This window comes from Ochotona curzoniae, unplaced genomic scaffold, assembly GCF_017591425.1.
Source record: "Ochotona curzoniae isolate NIBS_2020 unplaced genomic scaffold, NIBS_Ocur_1.0 contig_50, whole genome shotgun sequence".
NCBI lineage: Eukaryota > Metazoa > Chordata > Mammalia > Lagomorpha > Ochotonidae > Ochotona > Ochotona curzoniae.
In genome coordinates this window covers 2,021,072-2,034,689 of record NW_024466446.1, presented here as the reverse complement: position 1 = coordinate 2,034,689, position 13,618 = coordinate 2,021,072, and the positions used below count along the sequence as shown (strand labels likewise).

The window sequence follows — 13,618 nt, the reverse complement described above, 5'->3', positions numbered from 1 at the left end:
CACTCTCTCCTTTCTTCCGCCCTCCCTTCCTTCCTTTCCTTCCTTTCTCTCTGTCTCTCCTTCCCTCCTTTTCTCTCCTTCTCTCGCCTACCCTGCAATGAATAGAACATAATAATTTTAGTCCATCAACTCTGAGTCTAAAAGCCTGGGATTTCCCTATCTCAGTCTTACTCATTTTTGTTTGCTTCTTTTGAAGCCAGAGCTATGTATTATTCTTTAGCCAAATAATGGTGGGAATTCCCATTTACCTTTTCCTATGGTGAGGGAGTAAGGCTGTACACTAGCTTACCATACGTAAACTTCTAACAGCTTTCCTTCTCATAAGTGCTGGTATTAAGCATTCCCGGCAATCCTTATGGCTTCAGTGAAAACAACGTGACCAAGAGAGCAGACCATTGCTGCAGCAGGGTAGTTGTGGAGTGTTCGTGTAGGCTTCCCGGAGAAGATGCTGTGGTCCTCTGGCAGACTTTGACTTGCTGTTTGTCACCTGCCTTCTCCCCAAGTAGACCTCCTCTGGGTCGCCACTGTGCTTGGAGAGCATATGCATGTGTTTCCAACTAGTACCTTACAAAAAGAATGCCCCAGCAAGGGACGTCAAATCTTCTTAAGAAAGATTGCTCATTTGAAATCAATTGGGAAGGGGGGAAAAAACGCAGAACTCATGGGCAGAATAACTTCCTGTTATAGAAGCTCAAAGCATTTGCGCAAATATGGAGTTCTGTGTTAAGAGGGTTAATGACACATGGATGTTTTGTCTAACAACAAGAGGGAACAGGAAGCCTTGAGGTAAAGGTGGAGGAACTCGAGTTCTCCCCTTGGCTTCAGTGCAAGACTTTGTGGGATTTGGAGCAAGTTCTGTAAATACACTGTGCAGGTGGAAGTCAGGTCTGGTGTAAACAGAGGAGATTGGATCTGCGTGAACTGCTGCCTTCCCTCCCTGCTTCGCTGCTCAGGTCCTGAGTGGGGCGTGCAAAACACTTAGGAAACCCAGCCCTGCCGACTCCTCTCAGCCTGGCATTTATTTAGCAAGCCTGTGCTGAGTGCATGTTCTTCCCACCCAGGGCCAGTTGCTGCAACGCATGAACACGACACCGCTGGTTGTGACAGACTCAGAACCACTTCCTGTTAATAAGGCTTTCAACAAAAGCATGGGAACACCTTTGTCTTTTCAACATTCTGTAGTACTTTTGAATGCGAGTGACTGCAGGTTTTAAAATGTGGGGTTTTTGTTTTTTCTTCCCAGGGTGCACCATTCTGTCACCCAGTCCCAAGGGAAGCAGTTCCATACATTATGAGGGTTAAATGTTGGCACTGTGTACCTGCAGCCAGCACATTTCAGGGCAGGGGGACCCGATTTCAGATACATGTTTACATTTTCCTTGGCACAGCTGAAGTTTCTGTGTATGTACTGTAGCTAGTATAATATTTCAGTACTGGTGACTTTTTCCCTCTGTGTGTGTGTGTGTGCGCGTGCGCGCGCATTTGCCGGCATCTTGTTCTGTTTGTACACCGCTTTTCCCCTTCTCATTTCCTAGTTGTCTTGACAACAGCCATCGACTTCAAATTACAGGAAGGAAAGGGCTTCCTTGTTTATGACCCCGGGGAAGGAAGATGTTGGCTCAGATCCAGGCTGTAACCCTCAGTATCCACCCAGGGGCAGCATTGCTTTAAGTGAGATGTCAGCTCCTTCTACCCTCTGTCCCCAGCCGACCCACTCACCCCCATTAGAATGTTCCGACCTACTTCTAGACTACCCACAGTTCTGCAGGTCTTTGCTCTTTGGGGCTCCCTGGGGCTCCCTGGGACACACTCAGTTATCTTACAAGATTGCTTATCAATTGCCTAAGGGAGGAATACAGCACCTGCTCCATTCATGACACTGGTGATGTGCCCAGTGCGAGTATTAGTTTCAATACAGGGAAGCCACTTAGCCCACTCTACTTCTTTTCTAAATACCTCTGGGGGAAAAAAATGTGCAAATTATCACAGATCTTAGTGAAGCCAGACCACAAAGCAAGCTGGGGCAACCTTGACAAAAATCAAGGTTAGCAGGCAGTGGCTTTGTGGAAGAAAAGGTTATACTCTCTGACTTCCCGAGACTGAATGGCACTGAAAGCAGATGCCCAACGGCTGCTGTAATCAGCTTTCCCTGCTAATAGCATTTCACTGACGTGACATGTGTGACCTAGACACTGAAGTAGGAGATGTGGAGCAGACACTGGTACCTCATCGTGGTTTTCGTTTGCATTTCCTGGTGGCTAGTGATCCTGACTGGTTTTTTTTTTCCATGTGTCTGTTGGCATCTATATTTCTGCCTTTGAATGTGACCCTTCTTCCTCTCCTGTCCCTTTTGTTGTGACTTCTTTGAGCTGAAAGGAAGACACTTAGACTAACTTTTCCTTCTAGCTTTCTGTTTCTTAATTCCTGACAAGGTCTTTCAGAGTTACATTCCAATCATGTTCATTCAGCAAGGTCCCTAACTGCAAACATAAAATAAAAGCCAAATTCACCCTTCACTCCAACAACCATGAACTTTTGTACCACCGAAGGAATACCATTAGGCGCCAGACTTCTGTCTTGGCAAGATAGATCTCTTGGTCCCCAGCAAAGTGTACTTTTTACGGATTTTCCAGTTCGTATGTAATTTCCACCTTATATCCTGATCCTCGTTGCTATTAAATTATTGCCAGTGTTCAAGGAAATAGATAAGACCTCTGATTCCTTCTGCCACCCCCAGCCATTGTGAACATGTGGTTACTGTCACCCAAAGTTCCTTCTATTGCCAGTGTCAATCCCCATTGCACACTTAGAGCTGAGTCAGCAATTGTTCAGCAAAGATGACAATGTCGGAGGAAAGAGGGGACACTCTGAGGGGATGTCCTAATTGTATAGCAACTCTTACACAGCTGGCAATCAATGAGAAACAAAACAGGGCAAAGACAGACCCAACAGATGGAAAACAGCACTCAGTGAAAACATTTTTAAGCCACAGGTTGCACCATTTTTTCCCCTCTCCTCAATTTCTGTATATCATTTGTTCAATTTATTTGTGTACTGCCATGTTCCAGTTCCAAAATTATTTTCATTCCCTAACTTATTTGTTCATTTTCTCCCTATTGTTTGCTTCCAAATGTGCAGTCTGTGCAAGTAAAAAGAAGTAGAGACAAAGGACTTGGAAACCAAGAAGTTAAATAAATGAACTTCTGGGTGACAGGGCAAGTGGTCCCCCACGGAGCAGAATTCAGAAAAGTCATCCATACAAGTGCTGGAGCACAAAGCAGCCGGATTCTTACCCCACTGATATCATTCTCCCACGTTAGCCAAAGAATTAGGCAACCACATGTTTGAGGACCAAGCTGACCCATCCATAAAAATACTCAGAAGCAAAAAAGAAAGTGCTTTACTGATTTGTTTGTGGTAGGTTATTTCATTCCATCCTTACTTTCCGCAGTTTTCACATTTCCTTGTATAACACACCAAGAAGTTATGCAGATTTTATCCCGTGCACCGAGTCTTTGATGGGGTGGATTGATCCTGTCTTTCTGGGACCCTTCCAGATTGCGCAGGGTTTCCTCGCTCTGTTGCCTCATCCAAGCCTGTTTCTGTCTGTGACACTGTGGCCGAGTCACTCTCCATGAAGCACAGAAGCAGTAGAGGGGTGAGCCAGAGGAAGCCCAGCTGAAAGCTACAGTACAGTCTGCAGAGTGCTTCCTCCGGTGGAGCTGTGTAAATCAACTAGTACAAAAATGTGAGCTACTTTTAAGGAAGACTCATGAGGAAATGGAAAGTGTTGTCTAACGCCAGAAAAATCTAATTTGGAAATAGCAAAATATTTTCATCTTATTTCTAATTCAAAGCAACAGTTAACAGAAGTTAACATTGCTTAAGGACTTTAGCATATGAAAATGATATATACAAATCCGTAACAAAGCATTACGCCTAAAACAGAAACGAACACTTCGTTGTCATGGGCAGACTATTACAGAACGAAGAAGTAGCACAGGTTTACTAGCCTATTATGTATCTGGCCTCACTGCCCTTCAAACAGGTTCACACTAGGCCCCTTGACTGTCCTTTTCATCTCATAAGACGTTTACTGTACATTTTATGCCACATACAGTTTGAAAAAAAAAATGTGAAAGAATTCACTCATTATTTCTGGATTTATCACTCAACTTTACCTGTGGCAGAGAGCTATTGGTGGGTGGCTGTAACCAGAGCCTTCAGATTCTCAGCAAGCTTAGTGGTACATTGCGGTGCTATTTGTGAACATCCCTCCAAACATAAGTGTTTTTCAATGAGAATATGATGGAGCTCACGGTACTGAATAAAGCAACCGATTTATGAATTTTCAACTATATAGTTTTACATTTAGGGGTCATGATCCTTTAAGAAAATTTACCTAATACAATAGCTATCGGCCCCATGTAACTCTTTTAAGTTCTCATTTTAGTTGAAGTTAAGCAACATTTAGAAATCATTTCTACGATTACTTTGGTCACACTTGAAGTGAGCTATAAGCATGTTTAGCCAGTGCCTTATGACCTGGACAACGCAGATACAAAGATGGCTTTATATGATTTTAAAAGTGTCCTTTCAGGCAATACTAGTATGTTCAAACCCTGGGATAAAATCAAAATAAGCCAAAAATGATAGTCCTATGGAGGAAGTCAAGCCTTGCGATTTATTCCTTCTTCCTGCTCTGATGTTTTAAATTTTCTGTCATGACCATATATTCGTTTTATAACAGAAAAGTCATTAAGCTTTATTACTTTTCTAATGTAGAACAGAAGTGTAATTTGGTGAAACTCAATTCACTTTTAACAAGCTGAATTCTTTTGTTGCTGTTATTAACATTAAGTCAGATCAGAACTGCAGAAACAGGTTTTGGGGAATGGGCTGTCCCTGAATTGGGACTTTTTCTTGGAAGAATCTGCAAACAGTCCTGTAGAAATACAAAGTGAAGGAAAGCTAACTGCTCGGTCGCCGTCTCCTCCCGTCACGATGGCAAGCGAGCGGGCCACTCGGTCCTGCCAGGTTTGTTCCCAGAGTGAGCGTTGTGCTCGCCGTGCCTTACTGAGTGGTTGATGCTCCAGGAGTGGAAGGATTACAGGTGTTTGCAGCAGTGGTCTGCATTTTGTCCTGTCTTGTCTGTTTTCAGTTCATGTGTGTCTAGTTCCAGCAAAATCCAACAGAGATATTGAATGGACCCCAAGGCAGGTGCAGTGTTGTCCACGAGGCGGAGGGAAATGCAAGGGAGCCTGTGTTTATTCAGTGAGCTGGTACCTGTGTGCCCTGGACAGTGTGCCATAAGATTCACGAGTGGAATCCATCCTTTAAAATAGTCACTTTGTGGCTAATTTGTTGTTGTTTTGTTTTGTTTGTCGTTCCCATCTCTTTTCCTCCTTCTCAGGTAAATAAATGAATTCTTTTTCCTAAAGTTAGAATCCAGCTTTGTAAGTGGGAAATGTTAGGAAAGAGAAGACAGATCTTTTATATATATGTATGTTGTGTAAACATAAAGTTGGATCGTTTATGCATAAAATAAGTAGGAGGCTGTTAGTGGCTTACTCGGCTAAACTAAGACGCTAGAAAGTGTCAAACAAAGTGTTCTGACTTCTCTAAACCGTGGAGCTCTGGGAGTCCGCAGTCACGTTTCTCCTCCCTTGCACCGTGTCCCCACACTTTGCTTCGTCTCCCCGCCTCCCTCCGCACTCTCTTTGTCTTCCTTGTTTCGCATCGACTTTCCTCTCACAACACACTGGCTTGTACCAGTTCTTCTGACAGGCTTAACCTGTAACCTCCTCTAATCACCTAGGAACCTTGGACCTGAGAGCAACAGGCAAACGTGTTCTATGTCTAGCAGAAAGCGTCGGTGCACGTGCAGAACCCATAGAACTAAACCCGTTCGGAGCTCTCGGCGGGCCTGGAAAGGATGCTGCATTGGCCATCAAACAACCGCTTGCAGATTTGCAAGGCCTAAGAAAATTACTGAGGAAATATGATCTGTCCAGCCGAGTTTGGTGTTCTTATCAATTTTGTTCCTGTTGACTGATTTGAGTAACAAAAATAGGGTGGCAGGAAGCTGTGTTTAACTGTTTGCCATTGCGGATGCTCCACGTGCATCACGCATCGGCGTGGTCCTCGTTTGCTCGGGGACGTGCAGGGGTCGGGCCCCCTTGGCACTTTTGAAGACAGCTCTGCTTTAACAAGTAGAAAACCTCCGGAAGAAAGCTTCTGTCTGTGGGCAAAGTATGCAGAAACCTACGTGATGTTTTGGTTTCTTGTAAATCTAAAGTGTCTGGATTCCAAATCATGGCTAGATCAACTCTGTGTGATTTCAGGGCTTGCAGAGATTTCCCCAGCTTTAAACCTTGAGCAGAGATTCGAGGTAAACAGCTGGCCTGGCCTGGAGACTTTGGCCACTGAAAGGCGCCATGTGCCTTCCTCCTGACTCAGTGATTTATATGAAGTTATAAAAGCTGCGAGGGACGAGGAGACTGAGGCACGGAGAAGCTCTTCCACTCAGGCAGGGTCACGCAGAATGTTTAAGATAGCAGAGGCGTTTCAAACCAAGGTCCTTGACCGCCAGCCCTGGCCACAGCAGCCCATCAGCCTACACTATGCCCTTTTCACCCAGCTAAGTCCAAGCGCATGCCTGCCTTTGCCCCCTTCTCTCCCTGACACCTACAACGGCGGTCCCCAACCCCCGTAAGCAGAACTTTTTAGGGAACCGCACTGGCATCCTTACAGTGTCGACATCAGATTAGACACACATACGGTGTGAGCCTGCAGCTGAAGTGAAGTCAGACACAGCAAGCATCATCAGGGGAGGGAAGGAGCATGCAGAAGATAGAGGGGCACACTGCGTTTCATGCAGCTTAGAACTTTTCTGCCTTTGAGTTGTTGCGTTTGTTTCCCCAGCAGGCCTAGGTACCAGGAAGAAACACTTGCGAGAGTGTTGTGTTCCAACTTCTTAGAAGAGACTCGAATTTTCCCAATTCAATGTTTAATAAGCTACAAATGATCATTTTGATTCAAATTTTACATTGAGATAGGTCATTGCCTCAATTACTGCTGTTATAAGCTAACATATGGTGATCTTTTATTAATAACAATAACCTTTAAGGTTCTTAAGTACGTTATATCTGAGGGAAAAAAAACAGTACTGATACTTGTAGCAGTTAATAGTGTGAGTAACAGGTGTGTATCTGGAACGTGTGTTCGGTATTCGAGTGAACAAAGGCCAGTGCTGTTCTCCGCATCTGGTCAGTATGGATACACACAGAAGATGGGTTGGTTGGTTTTTTTTTTTTTTAATACGCTTAAAAATCACAGATTGCAGAATCACAGAACTCACTGCTTGTTTTGTCTCCAGAACCGAATGGAGGAAAGCAAAGCACTCTTCAGGACAATCATCACATACCCCTGGTTCCAGAACTCCTCGGTGATTCTGTTCTTAAACAAGAAAGATCTTCTAGAGGAGAAGATCATGTATTCCCACCTCGTCGACTACTTCCCAGAGTACGATGGTGAGTCAGCTCTCCGGGTAGCCCTCGCACGCACTACAGTACCCTGCAGGGCACCGGGGCCACCCTGCCCCTGTGAAGGTGTGCAGATTATGATGGGGGAAGCACTTGCTAACTGTCTTATCTTGTCATAACACAGAATAGTCACTTCGTGATTATGCTAGAAGTTAGAAATGAAACAGCTTCCTGTCTATACTGAAGGAACTGGTAAGAGAGACGGTTGGTGGTTTGTGTGCTGGCCATTATGGCTGCCCGCGCCTTCCCCAATAAATATGATAGCAGGTTGCCTCTGGCTCTCCGGGCAGGGAACACAGGTTTGGGTTCGAGGACCTGTCTCCGAAGTCATTCAGGTCCAAGCCTTGCTCTGACACTTTCTGCTTATAGAACTGTAATCAAATCATTTGGGTTATTTTTTCCCCTGCCAGGTCCTAGGGTCAAACTCGCAGGATCTTTTCAAAGACTGGCATAGATGGCATAGGAGTGGCATTTAGCATGATCAGCACTGGGGGCTCTGACCCGGTGTTGTCCCACCGTTCTCAATGCTGTGCTTAGCACTCTTGTTCATGCCACACTTGCACTCTGTAGCACCCCCTTCAGTACTTGGCTGGCTTTGTATTATTAGTTCTGTTCTTAGAAACGGAGCGTGTCCTCTGCAGCAGGCTGAGACTCTGAACAGCTAGACGCCCAGTCGATTCTGAGAAGCGTTTGTTGACTGATTGGTAGGAACAGACCCCACCGCACCCAGCCAGTGTCCACCAAGCCGCAGAGCCGCAGCTGCTGGCCAGGAAGAGCTCACGGGGCAGCGTGGGCAGCTTGCCCTCTCACTGCACGCAGAGCTGAGACTGGCTTAGAGCATCCAGTGCGGCACGCCACCTGCTTTGGTGGAGTTCTCTGGAGATGGAGACACATTCCTTTGCACAGCAAAACACCCGAGTGGATTGATATCAGACATTGAGTGGTCCGGAAGAACGGGAACATTTATTCTCTGGCCCTTTACCGAGAGCATCTGTCAGCTCCTCCTGGTGACTACAGTTGACAGTGTAAACATGGCCAGAAGTGGCCAAGTTCCGCTTCTGCCACCGGCTGGCCACATTGCCCCAGGCAGGCTTACTATGTAACTGCTCCATTTCTTCCTTGTGAAGAGGAAGAAGAATCAAGTAGATCACGTAGCACAGTACCTAACTTGGCGAAGGGCACAAAGCCAGGAGCCCCAGTTACAGAGGGGTACGCAGCAGCGAGAGAACAGTTGACAAATGACGTCATCACCCTGCGATACCCAAGATGGAGAGCGGCTCCGCGTTTGGCCCATCTTAAAGGTCCCTGGGAAAGGTGGTTACTTTAAAAACTAGGAGTAGATTTGGCTCTGTCGCTTGCTATGAAGACGCTAGCCCGTCAGGAATGAAGGTTTAGTCATCTTTCATCCCACACGCGCTTGCAGCCCTGCTGGCTAACAGAATGGGAGCATTCTTTGTTTAAGGACCCAAAGTTCTCTTTTCTGATATACTCATATATGTGAGACCAAGAGAGCTGGTGTGTTGAGATACCAATGTTAGAATGTTAGGTGGGAAAGACCGTGCCTTTTGAGTTGTTTACAATAGGTTTCTATCCTTTGTCCAAGTATATGTTACTTCAGGCCTTGCTGTTATTTTACAAATGACTTCCTTAGCCCGCACAGGGTTTTTTTTTTTTTTTTTTTTTTTTTTTAAAGCTTTGATACTTTTTTTTTTTTTTAAAGATTTATTTTTATTATTTTTTATTGGAAAGGCAGATATACAGAGAGGAGAGACAGAGAGGAAGATCTTCCGTCCGATGATTCACTCCCCAAGTGAGCGCAACGGGCCGATACTATGCCGATCCGAAGCCAGGAGCCTCTTCCGGGTCTCCCACGCGGGTGCAGGGTCCCAAAGCCTTGGGCCGTCCTCGACTGCTTTCCCAGGCCACAGGCAGGGAGCTGGAAGGGAAGCGGGGCTGCCAGGATTAGAACCGGCGCCCATATGGGATCCCGGGCGTGCAAGGCGAGGACTTAACCACTTGCGCCACCGCCCCGGGCCCAGGGTTTTTTTTTTCCTTCTCTTTTGCTGCTGTTGATCTGCCACCGGCCCTGTCGTAAGTCACGAATGCCTGAGACTGCGCCGTCCTGAGGACGCTGGCTTTGCTGGCAGCTGACTTCCTCCCAGCAGCAGGCCAGTTCTGCAACATCAACATGAGATCTGCCTGCGGAAATCAGGCGGCTGGCTCAGACCGGAGCCAGCCCCATCTCACAGAGACCTAAATACACTTGCTTGGGCCAGACTCATGGGATTCTTTTGCATTTTTCCCCAGAATTTGGTGAGAAGCAGCAAAACTAGGAAGTGAGCACACTATGCAGGAGACACACACACACACACACACACACACACACACACACACACACGCACGGCAGGTACAGCACAGGCTATGCGTGTACCCAGAGCCCTCTAAGACACTAGCTGCTCCGTCACAGCAGACTGCTCCCAGTGCTTGGTTTGTCTACAATAAAGAGGTTTGTTTTTGTTTTTGTTTTTTTGTCTCATTTGAGTGTTTGAAAGAATGTCTTTTTCTCTCTGCAGCATCTTCCCAACCTGGACATTGTCTCCTTTGTCCAATAATTCCCCCCGGGTTTCCCATCACTAGGAATTTTTTTTTTCTTCCAGTGTGTGCCCGTTGTGAATATTTTGAAACCTGAAATTGCTTTTTGCTGCTAACCTCCCGCAGTATGCTCTTAATGCCCACCAAAGACAGCCACGGCCGGGGAGGGGGACGCCTCAGTTTCCAGGATTCCTAAAACCAGTGAAGCTGTCGTCTGTTAAGAATCAGAGCCCTTGAGATGAGCTAATGCTGACCAAAGCTGAGGCGCATTGCACAGCGTTTTCTCTAGAAGTATGTTTTGGGGTTATGAATTTCATCCTTGCACAATTCTGCATTTACCAAGGTCTTCATCAAAAGGAATGCCGTTTCGGTATTTCTCTCCAGGAAGGGCAGTTACCATTTCCACATGCGCTTAGATTGCAAAGCTGTCCAGAGACTGTGGAATTCTGTTCCTGCCTTGAAAACCACAATGGTTTCCTTTTAGCTTATGTCTGTTCAAATGGCATAATTTATACTTTAAAACATAACACTTCCGAGTGAACTTGAATCTTTAGAGTTAATAAAAAAGACAAGACAGGCGGTACCAGTTATTTCCCAGATAAGGGTATATGTAACATAGGTCATTCATAAGCAGAAAATAATGGATTTTTTTTTTTACAAAAATGACAGGCTACTGTAGCTCAAACAAAATGATTTATCTCTGCTTTAAATTAGTTTTTGGTGTTATTCTACAATTAATTAACAATAATATGTTGAAAAGGACGTTAAATAATTACAGAAGTATGTATTGCATATGTATAAATATGTCTAATTGCATCTAAATACATAAAATGTATATAATCATTGATCAAAATTTCAATTCTAGATACCTAAGTCAAAAATTCAAACGTTTCTTTTGTCAGTTGTACAAAGTGAGAAGAAAATTTGTTTTCATAGCTCTTTCTTCCCAATTTCTGGCACAGTTGACTATAATCTCAAAAGAGAAATCCCCAAGTTGCGGTGAGATTGATTTGCAAGTTTTCACGTTAGCGCCCTAACTTCAGGATGCATTTTGGGAGAAATGATTCTCAGAACCTCTGTGGGTGCTCAGACACCTGTTTACCTCAAGGACTGTAACCAAGGTGTCAGTATGGGGAGGGTCTGTCCCACAGGGACGGTGGTAGAAGACAAAGAGGCTATATCGTGACTTCCTTCTGACTGGGCATAGAAATAGCTGGAAGCAATGGGAGGAGATGCCAATTGCTGGTAGCGCGAAGATGCTCCTAGGACAGTGTTGAGCTGTGATTGGAGGTGTCGTGGTGTCATCAGCGCTGGATTTTAAGTTTTAAGTTCATGCATTTATGAGAACCTATTGAAATAAACTTTTTGAGTACCATTATTGGAATAAATCTATCCTTTAGATAAATCTGTCATATACACACACCAAACCATCCATCCATCCAAAGTGTACAGGTCAACAGTTAGAGGATGTTACATTAATGATTTCTAAAATTATAAATATATATAAAATTTTTCCTTTTAATCATTTTTTATTTGAAATGCTATAAAACTAGTATATTTACAGCATTGTACAGCCATAACCAATATTTCCAAAATGTTTTTACCATCTCGGTTGAGTAACAATATCTAGTTACTCTCTCTCCCAGCTCCTAGGAACCTCTCTATTTTTTCCTGTTTGGACCTGTATAGTCTATATTAGTGGGTTTATACAGTATTTCTTCTTCTTTTTAAATATATATCTGTTTGAAACGCAGAGTGACAAGGAAAGACAAAGAGCTCTTCTATGCACTGGTTCACTCGCAGGTGGCCACCACACATTGTGCTGGGCCAATTTGAAGCCAAGAGCCAGGAACGCTGTGCAGGTTTCTGCTATGGGCAAGAGGAACCCAGACACTTGTGTCATCGCCTGCTGCTCTCCCTGGGACATTAGCAGCAAGCTGGATTGGAAGTTGGACAGCCAGGACTTGAACTGTCAGTCTGATAGAGGATTCTGTAAGCAGCCACATAGACCACTGCTCCACAAAGCTAGCCCCCAATATTCGTTCTTATATGTCTGGTTTATTTTCAAGTTGTGGATATAGCACCTTCGGCTCTTCATTGCTTGGCTGGTGAACACTTGTTATTGGCCCCTTTCTGCTGTCTGTCGTGGATAAGGCTGCCGTGCACATGCCCAGGACTGCGGGGGCTGGGCCCTATGATGTTCCTGTGGTTAGCTTGTGGGGAAGGCAGCAAGTCCTTGTCTGTGGGGCTGTGCTAGAGCACCATTGTATTCTACCCACAGCCTTGCAAGTTCAGATTGCTACTCATCCTCACCAGCATTTGCTATTTTCCTATTATTATTGAAATTATTATGATTATAACCACTTGAATATGCAAATAGAGGCATCTCCCAGTTTCTATTTAGTTACTTCCCCAAGTGGTTTACAGCATGGAGTGTCTTCTACAGTTACTGGTCGTCAGTGTGTCTTGGGAGAAGTCTCGCCTCAACTTTTTTTTTTTAAGATCTATGTAGATTTACAGAGAGAGAGATGCAGAGAGAAAAAGATCTTCTGTCCGCTGATTCGCTCCCCAAGTGGCTGCAATGTTTGGAGCTGAGCCGGTCTAAAGCCAGGAGCCAGGAGGTTCCTGTGGGTCCCAAGGCATTGAGTCATCCTCTACTGTTTTCCCAGGCCACAGCAGGGAGCTGGATGGGATGGAGAGCAGTTGGGACACGGATGGGTGCCCATATGAGATCCTGGTGTATGCAAGACATGGGTTTAGCCAGACCTTCTCCTCACTTCTTATCCCCATTTTTTGTAATCCAGCTGTAAGAGATCTTCACATTGTGTGGATGCTAAACTTCTACCTGGGGTATGAATTGCAGGTTACTGTTTTTGCCCACTATCTACAGTGTCTCTTCACTTTCTTGATAATGTTCTCTGATGCACAACGTTTTTTTGCTTGGATGAAAGACACTTTATTTTTTCGTTCATTACCCATGCTGGGGTGTCGTATCTAAGAATCTGTTGGGTTTCTAATGTACCCAGATAAATATATCATGGCCCTCTTTCAAGTGATCGCAGCCCAGGTTTGACGTCCATGATGCCCTGAACAAATGCAAAGCAATGTAAATCAATTTGCATATCCCCCACATAATGAGTTGATTGCTACAGATTGCTGAGAGCACCAGAAAGCTGGAGAAGACTTTAGCAGAGTGTCGTTGATGGGCTGACCTCAAGGGACAAGTGTCCAGTCCTGAGTGAGACTTCAGTCTGGAGAGTGTGTGAAGTGACGGCAGAGTGGGGCGAGCACCTGAGGCAGCCATCCACGTGTGCACGCATGCTCAGTGTGCTGCCGAGAGTTGCAGAAGCGCATCATCACCGCGCTGGCTGAAGAAGAGCAGCAGTGCCGCATGCCACCCTGGCAATGCGAGGGGAGGCCAGGCCGCGTTGACTTGGCGGCCTGGTCTTCGAGTCGTGCCTGTTGTGGACGGACAGGCAGAG

At 45.2% G+C, this 13,618-nt stretch overlaps 1 protein-coding gene across 7 annotated transcripts in view; it reads left to right on the top strand.

The window, feature by feature from the left end:
• The window catches only part of GNAQ (G protein subunit alpha q), a 220,151-nt gene that overhangs the window by 199,104 nt on the left and 7,429 nt on the right, over positions 1–13,618 (top strand). For all 7 annotated transcript variants that reach the window (XM_040988792.1, XM_040988791.1, XM_040988790.1 and 4 more), the window contains one exon: positions 7,379–7,532. In XM_040988792.1, the coding sequence (XP_040844726.1) occupies positions 7,379–7,532 (154 nt within the window). The remainder of the gene's footprint in view (positions 1–7,378; positions 7,533–13,618) is intronic.